This window comes from Lampetra fluviatilis, chromosome 18 (assembly GCF_964198595.1).
Source record: "Lampetra fluviatilis chromosome 18, kcLamFluv1.1, whole genome shotgun sequence".
Classification (NCBI taxonomy): domain Eukaryota; kingdom Metazoa; phylum Chordata; class Hyperoartia; order Petromyzontiformes; family Petromyzontidae; genus Lampetra; species Lampetra fluviatilis.
Window position 1 is genome coordinate 6,132,625 of NC_136292.1, and position 24,064 is coordinate 6,156,688.

General features: G+C 46.7%; 1 protein-coding gene across 5 annotated transcripts in view; it reads left to right on the top strand.

The window, feature by feature from the left end:
- The first annotated feature begins 734 nt into the window (after positions 1-734).
- LOC144937130 (ral GTPase-activating protein subunit alpha-1-like) overlaps positions 735-24,064 on the top strand; it is a 74,760-nt gene continuing 51,430 nt past the window's right edge. For all 5 annotated transcript variants that reach the window (XM_078864420.1, XM_078864417.1, XM_078864419.1 and 2 more), the window contains exons 1-8: positions 735-1,104; positions 9,839-9,949; positions 11,326-11,375; positions 15,168-15,225; positions 18,972-19,015; positions 19,845-20,028; positions 21,769-21,884; positions 22,599-22,737. In XM_078864420.1, the coding sequence (XP_078720546.1) occupies positions 996-1,104; positions 9,839-9,949; positions 11,326-11,375; positions 15,168-15,225; positions 18,972-19,015; positions 19,845-20,028; positions 21,769-21,884; positions 22,599-22,737 (811 nt within the window). In that variant the 5' untranslated portion in view covers positions 735-995. The remainder of the gene's footprint in view (positions 1,105-9,838; positions 9,950-11,325; positions 11,376-15,167; positions 15,226-18,971; positions 19,016-19,844; positions 20,029-21,768; positions 21,885-22,598; positions 22,738-24,064) is intronic.

Below are 24,064 nucleotides of genomic sequence, written 5' to 3' on the forward strand. Positions count from 1 at the left end.
ATATTTGAGGGGGGTCTGACTTTTTGTGACGATGGGGGGGGGGGGTCAAAAATCGTCCAAAATCGCGTGACGTCATTTATGGAGGGCCCCTTAGTTGTATTTGTGTGTGTTTGGCTGATTTGTTGACCCGTCTTGGACTTTGCACTACTATCGAATATTTTTGTACCGGTTGTCGTCGTAACGTCCTTACCCGCCCCTTACTGGACATCTATGGGGAAAGAAAGAGCTTTACAGCTCACCCGATCCCCCCTTTGAATTCTCATTCAGATGGAAATTCAAATAAGTTTGGGCGTAAATTTCGATTTAAAGCTTTCGTGACTGCAGGGATTCATCTTCTTGGTTCTTTCGGTAAAGTCACGTAGAATGGAAATAATAAAAAAATTAAGTTATGTTTTATTTTTATTATTTTATTATTTCTTTCGGTAAAGTCACGTATAATGGAAATAATAAAATGATAAAAATCTAATTATTATGTTTTATTTTTATTATTTTATTATTTCTTTCGGTAAAGTCACGTAGAATGGAAACAATACAATAATAAAAATACATTTTTTATGTTTTATTTAGAATGGAAATGGAAATAATAAAATAATAGAAATTAAATTATTATGCTTTTTTTATTTTATTACTTCCATTCTGCGTGACTTTACCAAAAGAACCAAGAAGAATAAGTGTGGGCGTGTCTCGATTCCTCCACGCCCCCATCGGAAGTGGGCGTGTCCCGCGGTGGCGGAAGTGGGCGTGTCGCGCTCGGCCCGCCATGACGGCGCCAGTGACAGCTGTGAGCCGCGTCCCTCCGTTCTCCAGCCGCGTCATGTAACGTGCTCCTCAGGACGGCCTCCCCCCCCCCCTGCCAGCCTGCTTCAGCCGCTCCCTCGCTCCCTCGCTCGCCCAGGGCTGGAGCAAGCCGACGGGCGGACACTCGTGCGGTGACAGACGGACGGGCGAGAAGAGGAGGTGGTGGCGGTGGTGGTGGTGGCGGTGGTGCCGCCGCCATGTTTTCCAAAAAGCCTCACGCGGGCGACGTGAAGAAGTCGATGCAGAAGATTCTGGACCCCAAGAAGGATGTCCTCACTCGCCTCAAGCACCTGAGGACCGTCATAGGTGGGTGCATGCCGACAGTCGCCCGCGGCATTCGCCGCACCGCCGCTATCGTCAGCGGCAACCGGCACTACCACCACCACCAACACCATCATCAACAGCAGTGATATCAGCACCCAACATTCACCACCATCGTTAACCTCATGAGCAACAGCGGCATCATTATCACCACCACCACGAGCATCATCAACAGGATCAGCACCAGCATCATCATCGCTCAGCAGCAGCATCATTGCCACCACCACGAGTACCCATCATCAACAACACCAGCAGCAGCAGCAGCATGTTCATTCATTTGCAATAGCACCATCACGAGCAATACCATCAGCATCATGAGCACTTATCATCAACAACGCCAGGATCAGTAGCATCATCAGCACTCATAACCAACAGCAGCACCATCATCAACACCACCATCACTAGCATAAACATCAACAACATCGGAATCAATAGCAGCATTGGTATCACTCATCAGCAACAGTACCGGCAGTATCATCATCACTCATGTTGCGGTAGTTTGTTTGGGGGCGGTGGGTGGCTCCTGATCAGTGGTGGGGCTTGTGCAGATGTGTTGTTATTGTTGACAGACGTGGTGCTATCTGCTGGGGATTAGGCGGTGAGGGGTTGTTGTTGCTGGCGTGTGTTATGGGGCGCGGTGTGCTACGAAACCGGTTACCCGAATTCAATTTCCGCTCACGGGCAACACCAGTAACGATTATCTGAACCGTTCCCGGGCCTCCCCTAGGTCGACTCGGCCTCAAATGAGTACCTGGTTCTTTGTGGTGGTGCAGCAATGCTCTGCGACACGTGACGTGCCAGTTCGATGCATTGCTATTTGAGATATGTGTAATCGACGCAATGGACGGACCTTCTCACTTGCTTGGCAAAGAGGTAAATTGATCTCATTGAGAGCTCGCCTGTGAAAGAGGTAATGCATCTGAATGGGTATTCACCTGATTGAATAGGTAATGTGCCTGAACAGACTCTTACCTAGCGAAAGAGGTCGTCAATCTCAATGGGCACTTACCTGAAGAGTCGATGCATGCAGCTCGGTGCGAAATTACCTGTTTAAAGAGTTATTGGATCTGTAAAAGAAGACCTAGATATCACGACCTGGTTGGTGAATTAGATCGTGACTTTCAATTGAAAGAGGTAATGGATCGTCAATAAACTCACCGCACCTGGTAAAAGAAAAGGTATCAATTAACACTTAGCTTCTAAGTGATTGTTCACCTGCTGAAACAGGTGACACATGACAATGAGCGTGTAACTAATGAGGCTTGCGCGTAATCGCGCACTCACCTGGTGAAATAGGTACTGACTGTCAATGAGCTGAGAGAGAGGTAATATACATATCGGTAGACCCGCTGAGAAAACAAGTAATGCATGACATCGAACACCTGGCTAAAGTAGTGAATCTCAGAGCGCACACCTGGAAGATATCATGAATCTCAATATACCCTAACCTGTCTAAAGATACGTGAATCTCAATATACCTGCCTTAAGATATCATGAATGCCAATATACCCTCACCTGTCTAAAAATGTTGTGAATGTCAACGAGCAGTTCACCTGATGAGAGAGTTCCTGAATGTCAGTCATTGCTCATCTGGATAAAGATGTCATGAATCTCAATAGACTCACCTTGTGAAAGGTTATGGACATCATTCAATCCTTGGTGAAAGAGGTGATGAACCTGAATCTGCACGCATCTGTCTTATAGAGAACATGGAACCCAGAATCTCAGTGAGATCTTACCTGGTTGGAGATCAAAAAATCTCGAATGAGCTTCGTGGCCATTAACCTGGTTAAATAAATCATGTTTAAGCTCGACCAATAATTTATGACTAATGTACAGATCCCCCAACTCTGCCCAGTTGTGAAAATAAGGCTCAGATCCTGAGCTTAGAACCAGTTGGCTCACAGTGGCTGCAATGTGTACATTTTATGATGTGTGGACATTGATTAAGTTTGTCAAGCCTACGAAGAATGGATGATCGTGAATTGGGGTTCACGCTCACCTAGTTGCAATGTAGAGGTAATGCATCTCATTAAGCTCACTCCTGGTTAATGTTTCGTGGCTTTTAACCAAACATTCTAAAAATGATTGCATGCAATAGCTGCGTCATTACCTGTGCCAGGACCTTGGGATCATTACAAAGTCAAATGGTAGGTCGATATTGATTTTTAAGGGTGTTGCAGATATTTAAAGATTAATTGCCAATGAACATTTTTTGGTGCATTTTTTTATTACGTAATAGGTATCACTTAGGAAGGTTAGTCGCATAAGACAGTAACGGGGCCATTTTTGACACTCGGCTGGTTATAAAGCAACTGTTGGCGTGAATACACTGATAAGAAAAGTGTTATCATATTTTCAACCTGTAAAGCACACAGTATTTACTCTCTCGCTTAGAACGACTCGGAGGCGCGAGAAACCACAGACAAGCAGGAAGGCAACCACTTGATGAGCCGGCGCCAACATTTTCCCAAGCTCTGCGGTTCTCTATGTATTAAGGTGTTATTGGACAATTAATTAGTGTTTTTATAGATATATTGACTTACGATTCTGCTTGTGGAAGGAACAGCAGATGTATGTTAAACTTATTTCGCACCGTACGTAGCCAACCGTGCTAATCGGAGGTGCTGGGGAAGGACAACAAACTGAACACAAAACGCTATTCTGAAGAAATGAGTTCTGAATCTAGATTTAAATCTGGATAGCTCATTTAGAAGGACACGGCTCGAGGATAACCGGAGTTTACTTGTTGGTTTATGCCCCTTGACGAAATCAGCACGGTGCTGTGGTTCATTTGTGGCAAGAAACTACTTTGTGTGTCATAAATTCGACCTTATAAAGTACGTCAGATGTTGCACACCACAGAATTCAGGATGGTGAGATGGATCTCGGGGATTGCAAGACTGAATCGTGTTAGCGACGGAGACGAGGAAGACGGCAAAATTGTGGCGGTGCCCGTCTTAGACAAGCCGAGAGAGCGTTGACTCAGATCGCGAGGATGCAGCACGAATGGATAGCAAAACCACATTGGAGGAAGGTTGATAACCTCCTAAGCACCAGGGTGGAGAATTGAGAGGAGGGACTAGCAAGAGGCGGCTGGGCGCAATGAACCACGATACGAATTAGTGTGTGGAGTGGACGTGGAGATGATGGCCAAGGATGGGAATGAGTGGAGAAGGAGGAGCAGGAAGGCAGACCCCCACATGAGTGAGAATAATGCCAATAAAAAGCTAGGTTGTTCACAAGATGATGAAAGCCCTGGCTCTTTATTCGATGCTGATTATAGGATATGAGGCTTGAGTTGAGGTACTTATCAGTTTAAATCTCAAACATCTCTTTAAGCAGCAGGGAAATGTTGCAAGGGTTATTATAATTACATTATTATTAAATTTGTTTACCCAGGATAAAATGAAGCCTGTGATGCATTACCACGAAAAGCCGCTGTAGATTTGTACTATCCCGCAAAGCTCTAGCCATTATTAATTCAGTGTTTTATGGCGAAAATAATAAGATGTGACATCCATGTTCACTTGATTGAAGGCGACAGGGCTTGACCATGTGTAACGGTCGTAACGTCTTCCTTTTGTCAAAGGTATAAGCAAGCAAGCCCATAGCAGAGGAGAGTGGAGGAAGCAAAACCGTGTCTTTCCTGAAGTGCTTTAGCAACACTCCAGGCCCTATGGGTTATCGACACATGCCAGTCAGTTTTCTTCTTCTTTCGTATGGCTGATGGAAATGCAGAGCAACAACTACAATTGCACATTCAATGTGTTCAAGCCAGATAACCGCGTCAGGAGTAGCGGAGTGTATCGCTGTGATGTCTCCTTCGTATTTGTGGGATCGGGCATTGCGTCATACGCTGTACGGTCTCTGTTCTGGATGACCACTGTCTCACACCTCTGGAGAGTTTTAAATTTTCCATTTGTCCACCATCAGGTATCCGCATCGACTGCCATGGTTTGTGCAGTGGATGCGATTTAGATGTGGACCAATCAGTGATAATACAGCAGTGGATCGACCTGAAGTTTGGATCAGAATGTGCTCCGCAAACAATTGAATAAAGGTTCCGATGTCCACAATTCACTGTGAACCAGGCCCGAGGGATTCCAACCACAATTGCGATCGTGTCGTTCGTAATGAGCTGCGATTACAATGGAATTGTAATGTCGGTTAACAATGCCCACCATAACTGTGATTATAATTAACCCCTGGGTATGTTGTGAACCAAAGAACCGTGTACGTGAGGGTGCTTGAATCACAAATTAATATTGTGGCTGGAAATAAAAGAGCAGACTGACCGTCCTGCATGAGAATGAGAAGTGTACATTCCAGAGTTGGCAAGCGGCAGCGGCACTTCAGAGATACCAGCTTGACATCGACAGCAACAAATGGAGAAAGTGCTTGGTGGGGCGGTGGAAAAAAATGTCCCAAAGGGTGACTCACGAGTAGCAGCAGGGGTGAGCATTGGTCAAACCAGGGGTCGGCAAGCAAAGTAATAAGGAAAAAAAAATCTAATTTGGTATAATAATAAAAAAGCTCTTTCAAGAGCCGCAAGGCAATGTGGTGAATACTATTCTACTTAGGATTTTGCGCAGCGCCCCTTTTCCAGGGCGCTTTAAAATGCAAGCTGACGGTGGTTAGTAGGGGAGGGGAGGGATTGGATGGAGGGGACAGGGGCAGGGAATGGAGCTGATGTTTCTGGGGATAGGCAAGGCAGAATAAGTTGGAGGGTTACGGTGAGAGAGGGACCTGTCTGATGGGTGCAACGTGGAGAGAGAGGCCGTGGGCTATGGGGCACGTGCGTGAAGTGGTAAAATGGGCATGGATGAGGGTAGGTGGAGGGTGGTAGGGGCAGAGGTCTGGTGGCCGGTTGTCCTTAGTAAATAACTGTCACGAAGCAGCAGTCCTGAAGAAGCCGCTGCTTGCCGACCCCTGGCAGCGGCTCTGTGCAATGAAGGCGGAGGGGGGAGGAGGAGTGAGCCGTTCTGGCCGTGTGTAGTTAAACATCATTACCACTATCATGGTTGCTTACTCAAAGTAGCACCCACTGGCACAGGGCGGTCTACATTAGCTTCCCCGTTCGATGGTTTCATAACATTGCAAACACTTTCCGGCCGAACGTGCAAGCGTTTCCATGCGCTTTCAGATTTACCGAAAGCATTTCATTACGGCTAATTTTAGTTTCGGCAGCTTAGTTAAGCGGACTGCGCAATGTCTAGACAAGGCCCTCCTACTGTGTATTAACTTTATACTTTTTATAGTTAATGCAATTAGAATTAGTTGACTCTTGTTACTTGTTGGAAGGCCTCCTTTACTTGCGGAATTAGCCATGGCTTGGATAAGCAATTAAAATCGAGCACCTGCTTGTATATTTGTATGTACGTTTAACTTCTTTCTCACCGTACGTGACCAACCATGCGAATCGGAGGTATTAGAATACTGCATGCGCTTGCTTCTTCTTTCACAGTAATGTTGCAGAGCTCAGCTGAGAGCAGTCATTACAGGGCTGAATAGCGGGGGTGAATTTATTGTTCGTGGTTTTACACTCAACCAATATTTCAGAGCCAATGGACTGCATTACTTCCAGTCGTTGAAAAGATTTGGAGCCTTTTTCCCCTTGATGGTGAGCCAGCAAGGAGGAGTGTGCACCATATGTCAAGGTTATGAAATGTAGGCATTGATTCATTTCATTTTGCGGGAGGGGAGCGATTTTGGGCCACCGTTGACTTTGCGCAACATGGCCCTGCACGAGTTATGGGACACTCGTTCAAATACAGAGCAGCTTTAACAGCCCTTTTGGCTCCCTCACCTTTGAAAGAGCTTTTTGCTCAATGGGCCTTACCCGAAATAAACCGACAGACTGAACCTACATAGACCGATGTCCCAGACATGCCAAAATGGGCCGCCAGCCTCGACTTATTAAAACCTTGAATTAAGAGACCTTCGCACAACATCGGCAACTGTTACAGCTAAGGAGCGCGACAGACGGACTTGCGCGTACCACCCAGGCCTGCAGCGTAGCACCCTCAATACGGGACCACCCTTCATGCCCTCGCCAACCTAGAACCCCCCATCACGAGTAAACAGCTGTCGATATGTAACTTTGGCTGAGCAAGACACACCTCCAGCCGGAGACCTTGACCCTGGGGCATTGCGGTGGCAAGATGTTATCTCGTTTGCCTGGTAGGCAGGAGGTTGTGGGTTCGGTCCTGACCCTGACACCTGTATATTTGAAGTTTGTATGTTCTCCCCGTGGTCATGTGGCTTTTTCCTCCAGGTCCCCCTATTTTTCCGTCCGCATTTAAAATCAATATAGATCTTTTGGCTGCTATACCTTTCCACGTGATAATTCACTTTGTCGAGCTATCATTTGTGGTCAGGTCGCTTTTGAAAAAAGGAGCTGTATGGCTCAGTGGGTTTCACCCGGTAAAATAAAGCAGTTTTGTTTATAGTTTGAACGAGGCCACCGCAGAAGGTGGTGGCACGAACGTGCCCCCGGTGGCTTTATCAGTTGCAACCTTGTTCGCAGGTAATATCTACCATCTGCGCTGCCAGATCGTGTAGTGGTGGGGGGGGCACTGCATCACCAGGCATACAGAGGGGACCCTTTCAGCGATTCGTATTACCCCCCGGTTATTGCGGCTCGAAAACGTGCGAGTATATTAACGGGTGCCCTTCCCATAATACGGTTTGCCTGCAACGAAAATAATTTTGACGTAAAAAAAAAACCTCTGGTTTCCAGATGGGCGTTTTCAGCTTGCGGAGTAAAGGCCCGGCGCGATAGGTTACGTGCGCCGGGGCTGACAGAACATCGACTTTTATCTTGCGCGGATACGCTGCACTGTGGAGCGCATGAGTATATCTTTAAGCAGTTATGTAATTTGTTGTCGTTAAAACTAGTTATACTTCTTACTCCTTAGTGGTGTTTACGATGCGCTGTATATTCTTTACATCACGTGATTTGATTTAATAGTTTTCACGATTTAAGTTAGAAACTGGAGCTCCTGCTGCGACACGTTATACTTTTCCACCTTGGGTTAAAACTATTTTCTTTCCCACTTGATATATTTTTTGACATTTACAGCAGGTGCCTTATCTGCAGTACGGTGTTTAGCCGTGAACAATGTCAAAGTTTACGCGAATATGTTGAGCACGCTGCATGTGCCTGTGTAAAATTTTATGTTGAACAAGTGAAAAAATATATCTACATTCCACAAAGCATTGCAGGATTGTAATTAAATAATAAATTCCACGAATAAAAGAGTGTGCCAGCCATGGTCTGATCTCCTGCCAATGTTATTAAAACGGAGATAACGTGTATCGTGTCCTGGATTGAAACGTGCAGTGTGAATAGCTCCATTATCCGCAAGCGACATTCTCGGTGTGTGCAGCTATTGCCGAAATGCTAACGTGGTAATTTCAGCATTACAGGTACGGAGGTCCGGTATGATTTTTTTACTTTGTAGTTTTTTTAAATGTGAGCCTTCTAAAACCACACATCTGAATCTGATGCGAACACCAGCTTTGGCAAGAGTTTCCAGGAAGTTTAAATTGCAGCGCTTGCTTTTGTTTAAGGGCCTCGTAATCTCAACTGCACAGGAGTGGTCACGTTGGGAAATTATTTTGGAGGAACCTGTGACTGCTCTTTGCCTGCTTTGTGTTTACGGGCTTTGACGTCGCCTTGCGGGGATGCATTCGCCTGCTCCTTGCAGAGCCTCACTGTTCGAATCCAGCGGGCCTCCCTGATTAATACCGTGGGTGTTAAAAAACGTAATAATCGTCCATGATCCCGGACCAAATATTCTATTTGTCGGTAGGTACCGCCAGAGGTGGCATAACTTTTAAAGTTTCCAATGAGTGGGTTATTGAATAATTCACTCTTATATATATATATTAAAGGGAAATTTGTGAATATGTTTGTCTGTTCGAAATGTTTAGCATACTTCCCGACATGCAAAAACTGGAAATTTAGCATGTGGGTAGCTTCCAGACTGTACACAATGCAAAAAGTATAACATATACTTTTTTTAATTTTGGACGACAAGTGAGCGGTGACGTCACATCTGTAATGTCACCGCATGCAGCAGCGTCACACAGTGTGCCTACCGACGTCACACATTCACTCCCACCCTCCGCGCAGGCCATGTATTAATCCAAGACAAGAATCCAAGTCCCGGGCGAAGCCGGGGAGTAAAGCTAGTTATCCATAAAATTACGTCAGTTTGACTAAAGTTACACACGCATGGCGACAATCATCACCCCATACTGGCAGACCGCTGCCCTGGGTCACTTGCAACTCAAGGGTGCCACGGTGGCGAGATGTTAACTACCTCGCCTGGTATACAGGAGATCGTGTGTACGATCCCAACTTTGACGCTTGTTGTATATTTGTAGTTTGCATTTTCCCTGTGGTCGTGTGGGTTTTTCTCCGGGTGCTCCGGTTGCTCCGGTTTTTCCCTTTTTTAGAAAAATGCTATTAGAGTATTTAGCTGCTGTAAATGTTCACATTTTTATAAGGCATCTCGTCGAGCTATCATTTGTGGCCAGGTCTCTTCTGGAAAAGTGCCATAGAACTAAGCGATCCGTATCTGGTAAAATAAAAATGGTTTAGAGTTTAACTGAGACTCGTCCCTGGTCTATTCAGCGCTCTCAGCTGCCTAGATAAAAAAAATACACTTGAACCTTGAGTTGTGCCGTTTTCTAATCCGTTGCCTTGCAGACACCGCGGACCAAGGTGAACTCAAGCAGTTCTTGGAGTTCAACTACTCGCACGTCTACTACGTGTTCTTTGAGAATTTCGTCAGCATTGAGGCCAGCCTCAAGCAGAAGGGTGAGTGCCAAAACCGCACACAACACGGCCGCCTTGTAACCTGGGGTGGGGTGGTGCCGTTGCATGCGTTGCAAACTTAATCTCCCCAAGGGGAGATTGCTCTTTGTGTTTTGTTTTTTTGTCATTCCCCCACCTCCCCGTACCTCCGATTAACGTGGTTGGCTTCGTTCAAAAGGGAGAAAAAAAACACCCATTTTTCATCTTCCGTGGATCTGGTTCCTCGGGGTACAGTGCTGGGGTAAACCACAAGAATCGGCCTGTGATTGGGCCTAATCTTGCCGGATCTTTTAAATGCCGAGCAGGGTTAATCTTGGCTATGCCGAGAATTTTAGATTGCCTGTAAAATAGCAAGTGTTGCAGGCTTGGCCCGTGAGATAGCCAGGAAATGGCAGTACAGCAAGTTACGTAGCCAACTACGCTAATCGGAGGTGCCCCGGGAAGAACAACAAACTAAACACAAACATTCTACTGAGCCAAATATCGTACAAACATCGTTTCACGGCATTCCATTCTGTTGAGGATTCACGCTGGTTTAACATTTCAGCTTCATCCTCCTTTATATATTTTCCCGCAGGGAACATTTGTCGTGTCGTCGCAGTGTATCATTATTATCTTGTTTGAGCATCAACTAAGCTCGGAATAACCAGACCCTTTGTACGTGAGACAAAATTTACTCGTTATTAACAGGTGTCCCACGTGTGTTCACCTGATGGATTTCAGGACTGAATGTTCTAGCGGCAGCCTCTTGAGTGGATGTCTCTTTGGGCAATGGTTGCAATGTGGAAAGAATTCCCTGTTCAGAGTGTTACAGGACTTTGTCGTGTGGCTGTGAACAAATAGCGCCACTTAAATGTGCGTACATCTGCGATTGTTTTGACAGTTTTACCATTTGTGGGCATGTACAGAGTGACTGTTTTCTCTTGGCTTACAACCATCACCTTAACCGCATTTATTGTTGAATTGAATTTTTTCTTTCACGTTTGATAATGGAGCACAGAACAGGTTCTGCAATCCCATGTGTATGTGTGTGTATGGGGAACGGTGGTGCAGCGGTTAGCGCGCTGCGCTACGAACCAGGCGATCCGAGTTCGGTTCCCGCTTATGGCCAACACCAATTACGATTATCTGAGCCGGTCCTGGGCCTCCCCTAGGTCGACTCGGCATCAAATAAGTAACTGGTGCGTTGTGTGTAAACATCGACACTGGGGAGACAAAGGCAACAGGGCGTGGTGCTGGCCACCCACCCCCTTGTGTGCCGTTCTGGCCTTCATAGGTGCTCGCTAACAGCACTTGCCCCAGCAGTCTGTTACAGGCTGTACGGGGGATCTTTGTCTTTGTGTGCCACTATAAGGCAGCTAATGTTATTATTCTTGCAGGTCACAAGTCTCAGAGGGAAGAGTTGGAATCAATTCTCTTTATCTTCGAGGTGGGAGATATTTTTTGCATTGTTATTGATTTTATGTTGGCGTGTTTGTCACAGACTAATTTTTTCACGATTCGAATGGTCTGCCTTGCTCGTAATTTGGCAAACAAAATGATTAACTTGACGACTGTGTTCATTTTTTTATAGCTCTCCTAAACTTTTAACCGCCTTTTTGATTACACCGCCCTGTGCATGAATTGCATTTACTTCATGGGCCTATTACAACCTTAAGTGTTTGCCACTAAAAAATGGAAGAAAAATTGATTCACCTTTCTTTTTTTACCTTTTCCCCCTAATTCAAGATATTCCGTGGCCGTTGATCTTGCCCGGTATATACTGCTCTATAAATTACCTCCTAAGTTATTAACACTTCGGTTTTCACTGAAGCAGATGGTTACGCTATATTGAGATTGGCACGAATGTCGCTGCTCGCTGCGTACGCACTCGAAGCATCGCAAAACACCTCCTTGCGGGCGCAAAGTGAGCGCAGTGTCTTTCGGAAAATTCCATATGCTTCCTGTCGAAACGTGAACTCTTAGACGCGGAAAGGGTCGAACGCAAGCTGCAAGGTGCGCGCGGACTTAATGGCTATCAGATTGATGCACGCCGGTAGTTTCTTGGCTGAAGGAAATGAAGAGGCACACGAGGATGGGACGATAAACGAAGGCGAGGGATGTTTTTTTTTATTACTGCAAGTGGGGCTCAGACCGGACGCATCACGAGCGGGGTGCACTGCCAGCTGCGGACGTTCGAAATGGAAGCCTCTTCGTCTCGTGGAATGACGCTGGAAATTGGAGTATACGTTGTGAGACAGATCAGAGAGAGTGGTTTACCAAAAATAAATATAATTTCTCTTGAAATGCTGGCTAAATAATTTTCTTAACACGTTGGTAGACGACTACCACCGATCAGGTTTGTTGTGAACGCGATGCATTGACCTTTTATTTCTTTGGTTAAAAGAAAAGGTGCACACGTGGTACAATACATTCATATTCTTTGGTTCGGCAGTTCTCATTTGTGCTGCAATCAATGGTGAAGATGTGAAAATGGCAAACGCTTTGTTACTTTAGGGTGTAAAGTGAGTCGTGCAAGCCATTAAAATCCACTGCCTGGTGTTGCGACACACTCAAGGTCACACGCAGTTGGCTACGCGACGTGTGACTTTAATGTTTTCGCGTTACGCTCGCTTACCGTTGTGTTGTTTTGCCATCGTGCGGTTAGCAAATGGTGCTTCGTGGCCCAGGTGGGGGAGCGGCGGGCAGGTACTGATTCACCTTGGTCCCCTGGGTCGTCGCTTGCCATTGGTCGGGAAGTTGAGTTACGGGGCGAGTATCGTTTTGTCCGTGTACAATAACAACAATAATAACAACAATAACTTATCACAATCTTTATTTATTCTGGAGGAATCCGATGAGCTATGAAACTCTTGTTCACAGATGTCCGGTAGGGGAGGGGTTGCCAAATTACAGCAACAAGTCACTAACATTGACCTATCAACACAATCGATACACGGGTAATGCGCCCGTGACGTAACAAAACCGTCTGGGAGCGCGCAATTTAGGCACAAAGAATGAGAGATGGAGAGAAAGGAAGAGATTCGGGGGAGGTGGTCCGAAGGCACGGGGATATGTATTTGTTTTTTAATGCTTTTATCTGTTTCAATAGCGTATCCCTCTGCTACGTCCTGTCTGCATCCTTAAAACCTTAACCATACTCCCCCTTCCTAACCTCAAACCCTCCCTTTCCCTATCATCACCCTTCCTTGCCGTCCCTTCCCCAACACTCAAACCCCCATGCCTTTTTCCCATCAGCCAATGCTAATGTACAATTTATAATTCTTGTAAAGTGCTTTTTTACAAAAGCACCTTATAAAATCCTAGATGAGATCAGATCGCAACTCGACGCGAGCTCTGCACGAAACGCCGATCACAGAACGGCGGTGGGGGGGGTGGGGTCAACAGAAACTCCGCGAACAGCAACCCGATTTTGTCGCGACAGGGCCCAACGAAAGGAGAAAAATTGGGCTCACTGCCGCGTGCAGGTGGGGACCACGTGTGGGGACATGAAGATGTTATACGAGGAAGAGTAAGGGTGGAAGATACTGGGGGAAGGAAAGGAACAGGGGGAGGGAGAGAGTAGGGGAAGGGAACCGGGGGGTGGGGGGGGCACATGGATGTTGAAGAAGCTGAGTTGGCTTCATCTTTCGTATGGCTGACAGAGCAACAACTACAATGTCACATGCAGGTGGTCAAGCCAGATAAGCATGTCGGGAGCAGCGGAGTGGTGTATCGCTGTGATGTCTCCTTCCTATTTGGAAGGGGAGAGAAGGGGAGTGGCGTGGGGACGGAGTCCCAGAGAGATAGTGATGGGCCTAGCGGCTAAGAGAGCGGCATAAATCATACATCAGTTGTGGACATGTAGTTTTGGCGTCGCTTACTACACAAACCGTGAGTGGTCTGACCGGTTCGAGGAGATGAAAAAAAAATGTCCAAGTTCAACGAGGAAAAAATGTTGTTGGGTTGGCCGGGTTGGCTAAGAGGCCAGAGCACCAAGGCAGCACCTGTTGAGATCCTGGGTTCGAATCCATGCTTCAGTCACTCGTGTGCAGTGAGGTGATGGCTACAGCTTGGTTACCAATGACTCCGTTCAAAATAAACTCTCCAGTTTAAATGCGGTTTTCATGACTCGCACTTTATCTTCTTCCAGCTCTGAGAATGAGCTAAACACTTGACGTGCGACAAATTTCTCTCTGTGACCTTGCAAGGCGTTCCCCGAGTGTGTGGATAAAGACGTCTGTTGCAGTGATTTGTTGAAGTGGATTGCGATGTCATCTGTCAAGGCTGTCCCCTGATGCAGGGCGGTAACACTGCTGTGCCGTACGAGTTGAGAATCGAAATGTCTTCGTCACGTGTCATTGATGACGAAAGCACGATTCCATGAAGCAGCCTTCGTTTGTAAAGTGGGCTTCACGCCCAACAAACACTTCTCAAACTTCCCCGCGTTAAATAAAGTACCGTGTACACAAATGCCCCAACACTTTCAAATATAACATGGGACCTTTTTTGCCAGTATCAAAGTATGAAAACAAGAATAGGTTTTACTTTTTCTGGCAATAAAACAGGAGGTGTTAAGACGTTCAAACACCAAAACGGACACCTTTTGCAAGGAATCAAGTCTGCATTAACCACACGTACTTGTGGTGAACATGCAAACAAATCATGTTCTGATAATTAAAATATGCATTGTCTTTGGAACTGATTGGCCTACACTAGAGACATCCTTCTTTATGGCCTAGTCTCACCAGTGTCAGACAAGAGAACACCAAAAATTATTTACTTTTACCGTTCCCCTTTTGGCGTTCTCTGGTCTGATGCTCCGGAAAATCTGACGCACCCCAAACCTGGTCTCCGTTGTCATTAAAGTTATACAAATCTGGTCACACATGCATGCCGCACCCCCTTAATTTGCGTTGCCATACAGCAGGTGGACGGGGGGGGGGGGTGTTTGCGGGGAGGAAAATAGTGGGTTATATAATTCAGAGAACATGGGAGATGTTAGACACCAGGCAGGACCGGAGTTCTGGAGAAGGTCGGAGAGGTGAACACGGGCAGGGTTGCCGGTTAAAGCCCTCGATGCCTCGCGTCATTTTAAATGTAATCCCTAAGTGGGACCGTGCGATTGAGATATAACCGTGAGCGAAAAGTAATAGGAAACATCAGTCTCGTGTTTTTGGTTTCCCGCGATTGTGTGAACCATGTTTACCGCTCTTTTGATCTGTGCCGTTTCGTTTGACAGAAAATTCTCCAGCAGCTGCCCGAGAGGATCCACAACAGATGGCAGTTCCACAGTATAGGTACGAAAAACAACAACCCCCCCCCCCCCCCCGTGTAGCCTCAATACACTGTTGGGGCAAGTGCTGTTAGCGAGCACCTATGAAGGCCGGCACGGCACACTGGGGTGTGGATGGCCGGCGATGTTTACTAAACACCGCACCAGGTACACATTTGAGGCCGAGTCGACCTAGGGGAGGCCCGGGTCCGATTCAGATAATCGTCACTGGTGTTAGCTGTGAACGGGAATTTAACCCGTGTCGCTGGATTCGTAGGGCAGTGCACTGACCGCTGCACCACCGCTCCCCAACAACCCTGCAAGTAATAAGCTAAGCACGCGTTGCTCCCCTGATGCGAGTATCACCACCGCTCACTCGCTTCCCGAGTTTGTGTTCACTTGGCATGGCGATGGCGAGATGTGAACTACCGTGCCTGATATGGAGGAGGTCGTTTTGGGTTCTATCGCGACCCTGACACCTGTATATTTGGAGTTTGCATGTTCTCCCCATGGTCGTGTGTATTTTCCTCTGGGGCTACCGGTTTTTCCCTTCATATTTAGAAACGTGTTTAGGGTATGTATCTGGCTACTATAAGTTTCCACGTGATAAGCCACTTTGTCGAGCTATCATTTGTGGCCAGGTCACTTCTGAAAAAGAGCTGTACAGCTCAGTGGGCCTTACGGGGTCAAATTAAAATCGTTTATATTTTTCGCATTTTTTTTATCTTACGGCAGCGGGCGGCTGCAGGAATTTTCCCAAGCGTAAACAACGATCGAGCTATTTATGTCGCGGGCTTTACAGCAGTGTCTCTTGTTTGGATTTTCAGTGTTGATGTAAAGGTGTTGGCCCCTCCACCCCTATGCTTGTGTATACATATTTACAGTGGCCCTGCAGCCTATGACCAAATCACCCAGCGGACGCGCTGCGATCTCGTTCGGAGGATCTCGCAAGCTAAGCGGGTTTTGAGCCTGGGTAGCGCTTGGATGGGTGACCTCCACGGTGCACCAACAGGTCGCTTATAGGCGGCCGCCGTCGCTGGGCGACGTGGTGGCCAGGAAAGGGGGCAGTGCGGCAAAATCCACAGCCGCGTCGTTCTCCTGCGCTCTCACCTCTTTTTACTTTCACAAACCCGCACTGACCAAAGTGGTGAAGTATGGTCAAATAATCCCCCCCCCTGCCCCACCCCCTGGGGGGAGGTTCTTGTCTAACAAGCGGATTGTACACCACGTGCGAGTCTTGTTTAAAAAAAAAAACCGACGGCCACCGGCACACACATCTGACACGCCACAGCTGAATTGTGTTTGCGAGTCAGCGTGGCACGAGAAAATAACGGGCGTGCGTGCGTGGTTTATACAGTGTGGCGACGCTGGTGCTTGATGAGGGGCATTCCTGCCGCTGGCTTGTTGGATGCTTGTTCGCTGTGAAGTCGCATTCCAGAACGGGGCCGGCATCGCAGCAGCTTCACGCAGCTGCAAGAGGCAGCGGGGCCCGCCCAATGCGTTATTTATAACCGCCGCTTAATATTTTGCCAGTGCGATTTCGGGTGCGTTTCCTCGGGGTTTGCTGCGGTTGGCGTTCGAATGCTCGCTTGCGATTAAGTGCGATGCCTTTATTTGGGTGCAGCGGTTCGCGCGCCACGCTACCAACCCGGCGACCAAAGTTCGATTCCAGCTCACGGCCAACACCAGCTACGAATATCTGTACCGGTCCTGGACCTCCCTTAGGTCGACTCGGCCTCAAATGAGTACCTGGTGCAGTGTGTAAACATCGCCACTAGGGCGTGGTGCTGGCCACCCACTACCTTGTGTGCCGTGCCGGCCTTCGTAGGTCCTCGCTATCAGCACTTCCCCCAACAGTCTGTTACAGGCTATGCGGGGGATCTTTGTCTTTTGTTTTTGCCTATGATCACTGCTGTAGCATTGCCTGTTATTATGGAGAGGCGATAGTACATTATGAGATTGTGAAACGTACTGTAAAAGATTAATAGTAAAGTGTGCTCTGTGATTTAAATCAGGAGAGGCTTTTAAAAGCTTATTTGGAATAAAAAAAAGAGACCACATTGAATTTGAGCATTAATGGACAGTTTCTGAGAGTTTAATCCGTGTGGTACTAGGCGTGTGACGATTCATGCCCTGGGCGATTTGATGAATTAATTCTAGATTTGAAGCTTTCGTGACTGCAAGGATTAATACTCTTAGTTCTTTCGGTAAAGTCACGTAGGTAAAAAATGAAATTAAAATTAATAAAACATTTTTTTTTATTTTATTTCATTTTTTACCTACGTGACTTTACCGAAAGAACTAAGAGTATCATTTGATGAATTGTCACCATTCTGGGTCATGAGTTGATCCAAGAATCGATAGATATTTTTGTAGCATTTCGGTGCATTGTAATGCCTCTAGTGGCTGCAGGTATCATCGTGTGAACAAAATCGCGCGTGTGTGTGCCGTCACATGGCCGAGCGGTAATGTATTTTGCCACTTTTGTTGCAAAGGTCCACGGTTCTAATCCAGTGACCTGCCTGACTAAACGGGGTGCCACGGTGGCAAATTATTAACTACCTCGCCTGGTATACAAGAGGTCGTTGATTCGATCCCAACCCTGATGCCTGCTGTATATTTCTAGTTTGCGTGGATTTTTCTCCGGGTCCTCCAGTTTTTCCCCTCCACATTTAAAACATGCATTTAGAGGTATTTGGCTACGATACATTTTCACGTGATAAGCCACTTGCTTGATTCATCATTTGTGGCCAGGTCACTTCTGAAAAAAAGATACGTATCACTTTGATTCTTTACCTGGTAAAATCAAACGTTTAGTTGAGTTTAGCTGGTTTAACACTGCGGGTGTGTTGCCTATAAGTAACTTAGCCACCGTCTGCTTCACAGTGAACATTCAACAGCCCGGACCGTCATTCGAAAAAGAGTAAGCCACTGTGTGCTGGTCCAAATTAATCAAATTTGGAAATTAACCTGGAAATTACTTGGATTGTACAAGGGAATCGCTGCCTCTTACTGGGAAAAACCTTGGCAGGATCCTCCTGAAAAAAGGGGGGGGTCATGAGCCTCACTGAGGCTTTTCTGGGTAAACAAGCATAAAAATAATAAAACATAATGTACAAATCAAACGAGCGAATCTTACATGCATACACACAATAAAGTTGATTCGTAGATTGTGACTATGATAATATATTTCAATCGATAAACCCATACTTCATTATGACCCGATTTGGACATCGCCATATTGTACGAATAAAAAAAAACTTTTATTGTCTTATGATTCGTACCTTTTTTGTTTCAGGTTTTTACATTAATTGTGTACGGTATTGCTCAGGAGGTCGTGGCTTCGACCGCGGACCTTGGCGGTGCCTGTTGTATATTTGGAGTCCGCGTGATCTCTCCCCCCCCCCCAGTGGTGGTCGAGTGGATTGTTCTCCGGGTTCCTACGAATTTGCCCTGCACATTAACAACAAATTACGCGTGCTTAGATCGTTGGAACTGCTACGACAGTCTAAATCCCCACGTGTTATGATGACATAAGCCACTTCGATGAGCTATCATGCGTGGCCAGGTCGCCTCTGAAACAGAGCTAATAGCGGGGGGGGGGGGGACGGCTTTACCTGGTAAAAGAAAATAAGTTGCACAAATTTTGCCGATAAGATAAGAAAAGGCAGGTTATGGGCTCCGTGCCGATACCCTTGCACTCGCGAGCAGACGGCACGTGGCGTTGTTTAGTTCCAATCAACGTGTTGTCATCTTCTGCATCTCTTTCAGGGCTCATTTTAAAGAAACTGCTTCATTCTGGAAACTCTCTTAAAGTAAGCTGCGTTTTTTTTATCGTAGCTTGGACATGCATTTGTTTGTGTGTTTTGTGTTTTTTTAACAGCCTAGCTTGGACATGCATTTGCTGTAGGTTTTAATTAAAAGAGGAAAATAAAAGTTGTATAGTAATTTGTTAAAGCAATTATACAGTTTTTGCTTCTTGACGATGAAAACAAATGTTATCACGAGCCTGTTTGATGCAACCTCATGTTGTTTGTGGGTACATATTAGATGTTCCAAAGTTTCATTGCTTCAAGTACAATGCATATCTGTCTAAAGGGGGAGTCGCCATCTTTCCGTAAAATTGGGAACATTTTTACTTTTCAGTGTCCCTACTTAATGAAGTTGTGATCGCTTTAACTTTGCAATATTTGTTGCGAACCAAGCGGAGTGAAAGCACGCCTTTACACAAATCAAAGCGATGGTGCCAATACGTCGTTGGCTGCTGAAATGGTGGTGAGGGGGTTGTTTGTCAGAACGACATCTGAAACGGCGGTGGTTACAGTACGCTGCGCAATGAACCCGGCGACCCTAGTTTGATTCCCGGACGCGGCGAGCATCGGTGGCAAACGATACCAGAACCGATGTCTCTACCCCCATTGCACCAAACCCGCACTGCCCGGCGTTGGGGAGAGGTCTTCATTGGTGAATTTGGAATGGCTGAAATGCATTCTTATAATTATGACTAATGGTTATTATCTGAGCATGTGGTGTCACTACTGCTCACTCTGGGTTGTGGATTTGTGATGCGCGTCGCCCGTTGCGTGTGGCTCTCATGTGTTCCCTGCCCCCCCCCCGCCTCCCTCCGGACCCCACCCCCGACAGCTGCGACGTGAAGGGGTGCGGCTCTTCCTGCTGTGGATCCAGGCTCTTCAGGGAAACTGCTCGGAGGAGCAGAGGCTGATCTTCGCCTGCCTCATACCCGGATTTCCCCTGCCCCTGTCCGAGCACGGCCCCCGCTCTCTGGAGACCCTCATCAACCCTCCGCTCGCCCTGCAAGAGGGCACAGGTGCGCGCTCTCGCGCTACGGACGGTGGGAAAAACCACGCATCGTCGTCGTTAGCTGCGATCAATCTACTGCTGGATGATGGCCTCCCTCCCACAGCTGCTGACATTTCTCGCGGTCTCACGATGCAACAGTGCATCCAGCTCCTGCAAGGGAACTTTAATTTTAATGGCGCCGTCTCCGAAGTGGACGTGCTTTCGAGCACCTAAACCTCTACAAACTGGGTCCAGTAATAATGGCTGATTTACAGCTCTTTGTCGCTTGAAGGTCTTCCCATGCCTGGCCAGTCACAGAAGGTTTTCTGACCATACTTCACCGCCAGTGTAACTGTGGGGTAGTATGGCTAGCGGGGGGGAGGGGGCAGGGGGCGCTGTGGGGGTAGCGAAGTGGGGGCGGGGTGCGTGGTGGGGGGGCTGCTCGGTTGGAAAGGGGGGGCGAGGTGGGGGGGAGGTAGGGGCCGCAGGTGCCAAGGACTGGTTGCAGGTAGGGCTCGCGACCAATGTTCGCCATGACTGGGAATTGAGTTCAGGTCGCCGTGTTCATTGCACCCTCTAACCGCTCCACTTCTACCCAGAAATGTTTTTGGAAAAACAAAAGTGTACAGTGGTTCATAGATATAATTAAGAAGCAAGGATACGGTGACTGACAACCTCTATTTACCCTTCGCAAAGAGAGCCGACTGTAATTTGGCTGCATATCCAATTACACCCTCGGTTAATTGTTGCGCTGAGGCTGCTTGCTTACTAAAGCGTAATAACGTAGACCACTCCATAACCAGATACCAGGCTGGCTTACTGCAATAAAATAATGAGTCGGATGTAATTCACGTGGTGTCAGGCGTCACGTTGCTGATGTGCCTGTGTAAGTCACGTATCGTTTCTAGATGTCCAACCAGGTGGATTAGTGGTCGAATGGGCTACTCGCAATCGCAACAGCGCGAGTTCCAATCCTGGTTATTTGGGGTTTGGTTCAGCCCATCATCCCGTAAAAGAGTCAATAAAATAGGTACCACTTTGTTGAGAGTCAACAGTGGTTGTCCTTTAGATAGACTCACCCCCGACATAATAATGTGGAATTTCCACCAACGGTTTAGGTCTGTAAATAGGAGGAGATTAGCACCGCCTCGTTTCATTTGAGCAGGGAACCCCATTGGAAATCTGTGAGAAAGAGCCACATAGCTAATCGGCTTCATTCAGAAAAAATCTATATTCCGATTCTGTAATCCCAGTGCAATGCAATAGTTAAAGTAGCGATTCGTTTTTTTAATGTAACACAAAGCATGGAATCTTTCAGGTTTTCTCTCATGAACATATACAGGAAGTGCTCGTTTAACAAGTTTGGCGATGTACACACAGAAAGTGAGATGGCGTGTACTGTATCACTGTACCGCTCAGGCGTGCAGCTCAAGAAAGTAGTTCATCATGGACCGCGTTATAACGGTGTGGGCATTATAACGGTGTGCACGTTCCGCGTTATAACGGTGCGCTAGTTCTGTGTTATAACGGTGTGCGTTCCGCGTTATAACGGTGTGTGCATTTCGCGTTATAACAGTATCGTGTTCCACGTTATAGCGGTGTGCGCGTTCCGCATTATAACGGTGTGCGCATTCCGCTTTGTTAGAAAAGTGTTCCCTAATGGAAGAACCGCGTTATAGCGAAACCGTGTTTTAGTGTAAACATCTCACGCTAAGCGGCGACTTGACGAACATTATTGACTCATCTGTACACTCCTCCTTCCACGCAGCCCAAGTTATTCCGGAAGAGATAACGCCACTCATTCCACCACAGTCATCTGACAAAGCTCAGGAAGATCCCACAATCTACTTCTTGGATGCACTGTTAAAGTACATGGTGAACCAGGTGAGTCATCTGCTTCTGAGTGAGCGATTACAATTATTTAGACGTATCGTGCCATTTTACAATGTCATAGTAGGCTTTATGAAGCAAAAGCTCGGGTTGCCCTGCTGAAATCTTGGCTTGTTCCACGTGCACCTTTAATAACTGTGAATTGTTTAAGAAAAATAAACACCTTCAAATATATCGGAATGTGCCCAATGTTATCATATCTAGGAAACTGAGCAGGGTTGAGCCTGGTGGATAGTGCTCGGATGTGGGACCATCTCCACGACCCACAAACAGGCTGTGATCGGGCTGGGAGGATAACTGTTGGGCAACAGAGGGCAGTGCTGACATTTACATTTCTTTCCTTCTGCGCTGTCCGCCTCTAGCAACCCGCACCAACCAGCGTGGGGATATAAACTCAGAATCAAAATATTTACTTATGCTGGAGGAATCCAGTATAAGGAATCCAGTATAAGTAAATCAACAAACAATAAAAAAAAAATATGATAGGAGTATGGGATAGATAAGCAAGTCACTAAAAATGTAATGAAACTAAACAATTTTTTTAATCAAACTGAACTCGGATAACCCCCCACCCCCGTGACCCAGGGGAGACCTTCATTCAGCAGTGGATTCACCAACGGCCCTGTGGTGTGCGTGGCACTTTACGGGACACCAGCTTTGCCACAAGCGTCTTTGTCCGACCACACTGCTGCGCTGTGCCCTGTGCAGGCCAAGAGCTTGGAGTGGAGGGACAAGGAAAATCAGGAGAGGGGATTCGCGTTCCTCTTTGTGAACTTCAAAAACTTCTACTTGCCTTACATCTTCCCCGGCTTCTCGTGGGAAATCAGCTTGTATCACCCGGTCATCGGTATGTTCTCTCCTCTCTCTGCCTGTTGACAGGAAGTACGCGCTGCTGCTTTGGACGGAGGGTGGGGTCATGTTTATTTTCGTGTGGCGCCAAATTTCTGGCAACATCGTCTTCGCGAGCCGCTGGGCAGCGCAGGACACATACGTGTTCCACGTGCACCTTTAATAATTGTGAATTGTTTAAGAAAGATGAACACGTTCAAATATATCGGAATGTGACCAAATCGGAATAGCTTAAGCGGGAGATTAAATGATCCTGTTGAGGCGCGTGAAACCTTGCCTCTTTTACAAGGTGCGACCTGGGTGCGTAGTTTTTTTTTTATTCTGCTCTTCACGGGCGTATCGGTGCAGGACAGAAAGCAGTGCAGTAAATGCCGTGTAAAATGTTTGCTCTATTTGTTTGTTTTTCTTCCGCTGTGCCAAAGTGTGACGGTTTTCCTTTTGGCAGCAGCCATCGGCTTTCTCCTCTGCTGCCCCTGTAGTGGGGCGCTGGGCAGTGGTGAGATGTTATCCCCTTTGCCTGGTATGCAAGGAGGTCGTGGGTTCAATCCCGACGCTGACGCCTGTTGTATGTTTGGAGGTTTGCATGTTCTCCCAGTGGTCGCGTGGAATTTTGTCTGGACCCTCCGGTTTTTCCCTCCACATTGAGAAACAATCGTTCAGAGTATTTGGTCACTCCTATAAATTCCCACGTGTGATGGTGAAGCCTCTTTGATGAGCTATAATCTGTGGCCAGTTTACCTCTGAAATAGCTCAGTGAGCTTTACCTGGTAAATGAAATAGTTTTGTTTATATTCGTTTAGTTTCATAATCTGAGCCCTCTGCCTACCACTGTTTTTCTCTCTTTCTCACAAGCAGATGTCTCCTTTTTCCAGGATGTCCATGTCCCACTTCTGTTCAACATTTTGAGATGCAATCATATTTAGTCCCTTCGTTTTAGTTTTTGTTTGTTGCGGTTGCACCCGAGTCAAGGTTCGCATGGCTCACAGGGCTATACCTAATAAATGAAAAAAAATTAACTGAACCTGGATAATCTCTTGAGATAGAACTGCTCATTTGCAAGGCTGTCTCCTTAACATAAATCCGCACATAGTGAGCGCATGATGACACGCATATGAATGTTTTTATTATATAACTTGCACAAGTGCTTTACAAGTATTACAATGAACGCTTCGATCAGTCAAACACAATGGTGAATACGTAAATAATGTAATGTTTCACAACGCCAGTTTGCATGCATTGATCTTCGTCTGGGACAGTTGCAGATGTTGCCTAAGAAGTATGTTTTTATTCATAGTTCTACAAGTTGAGACCGGAGGCATATTACC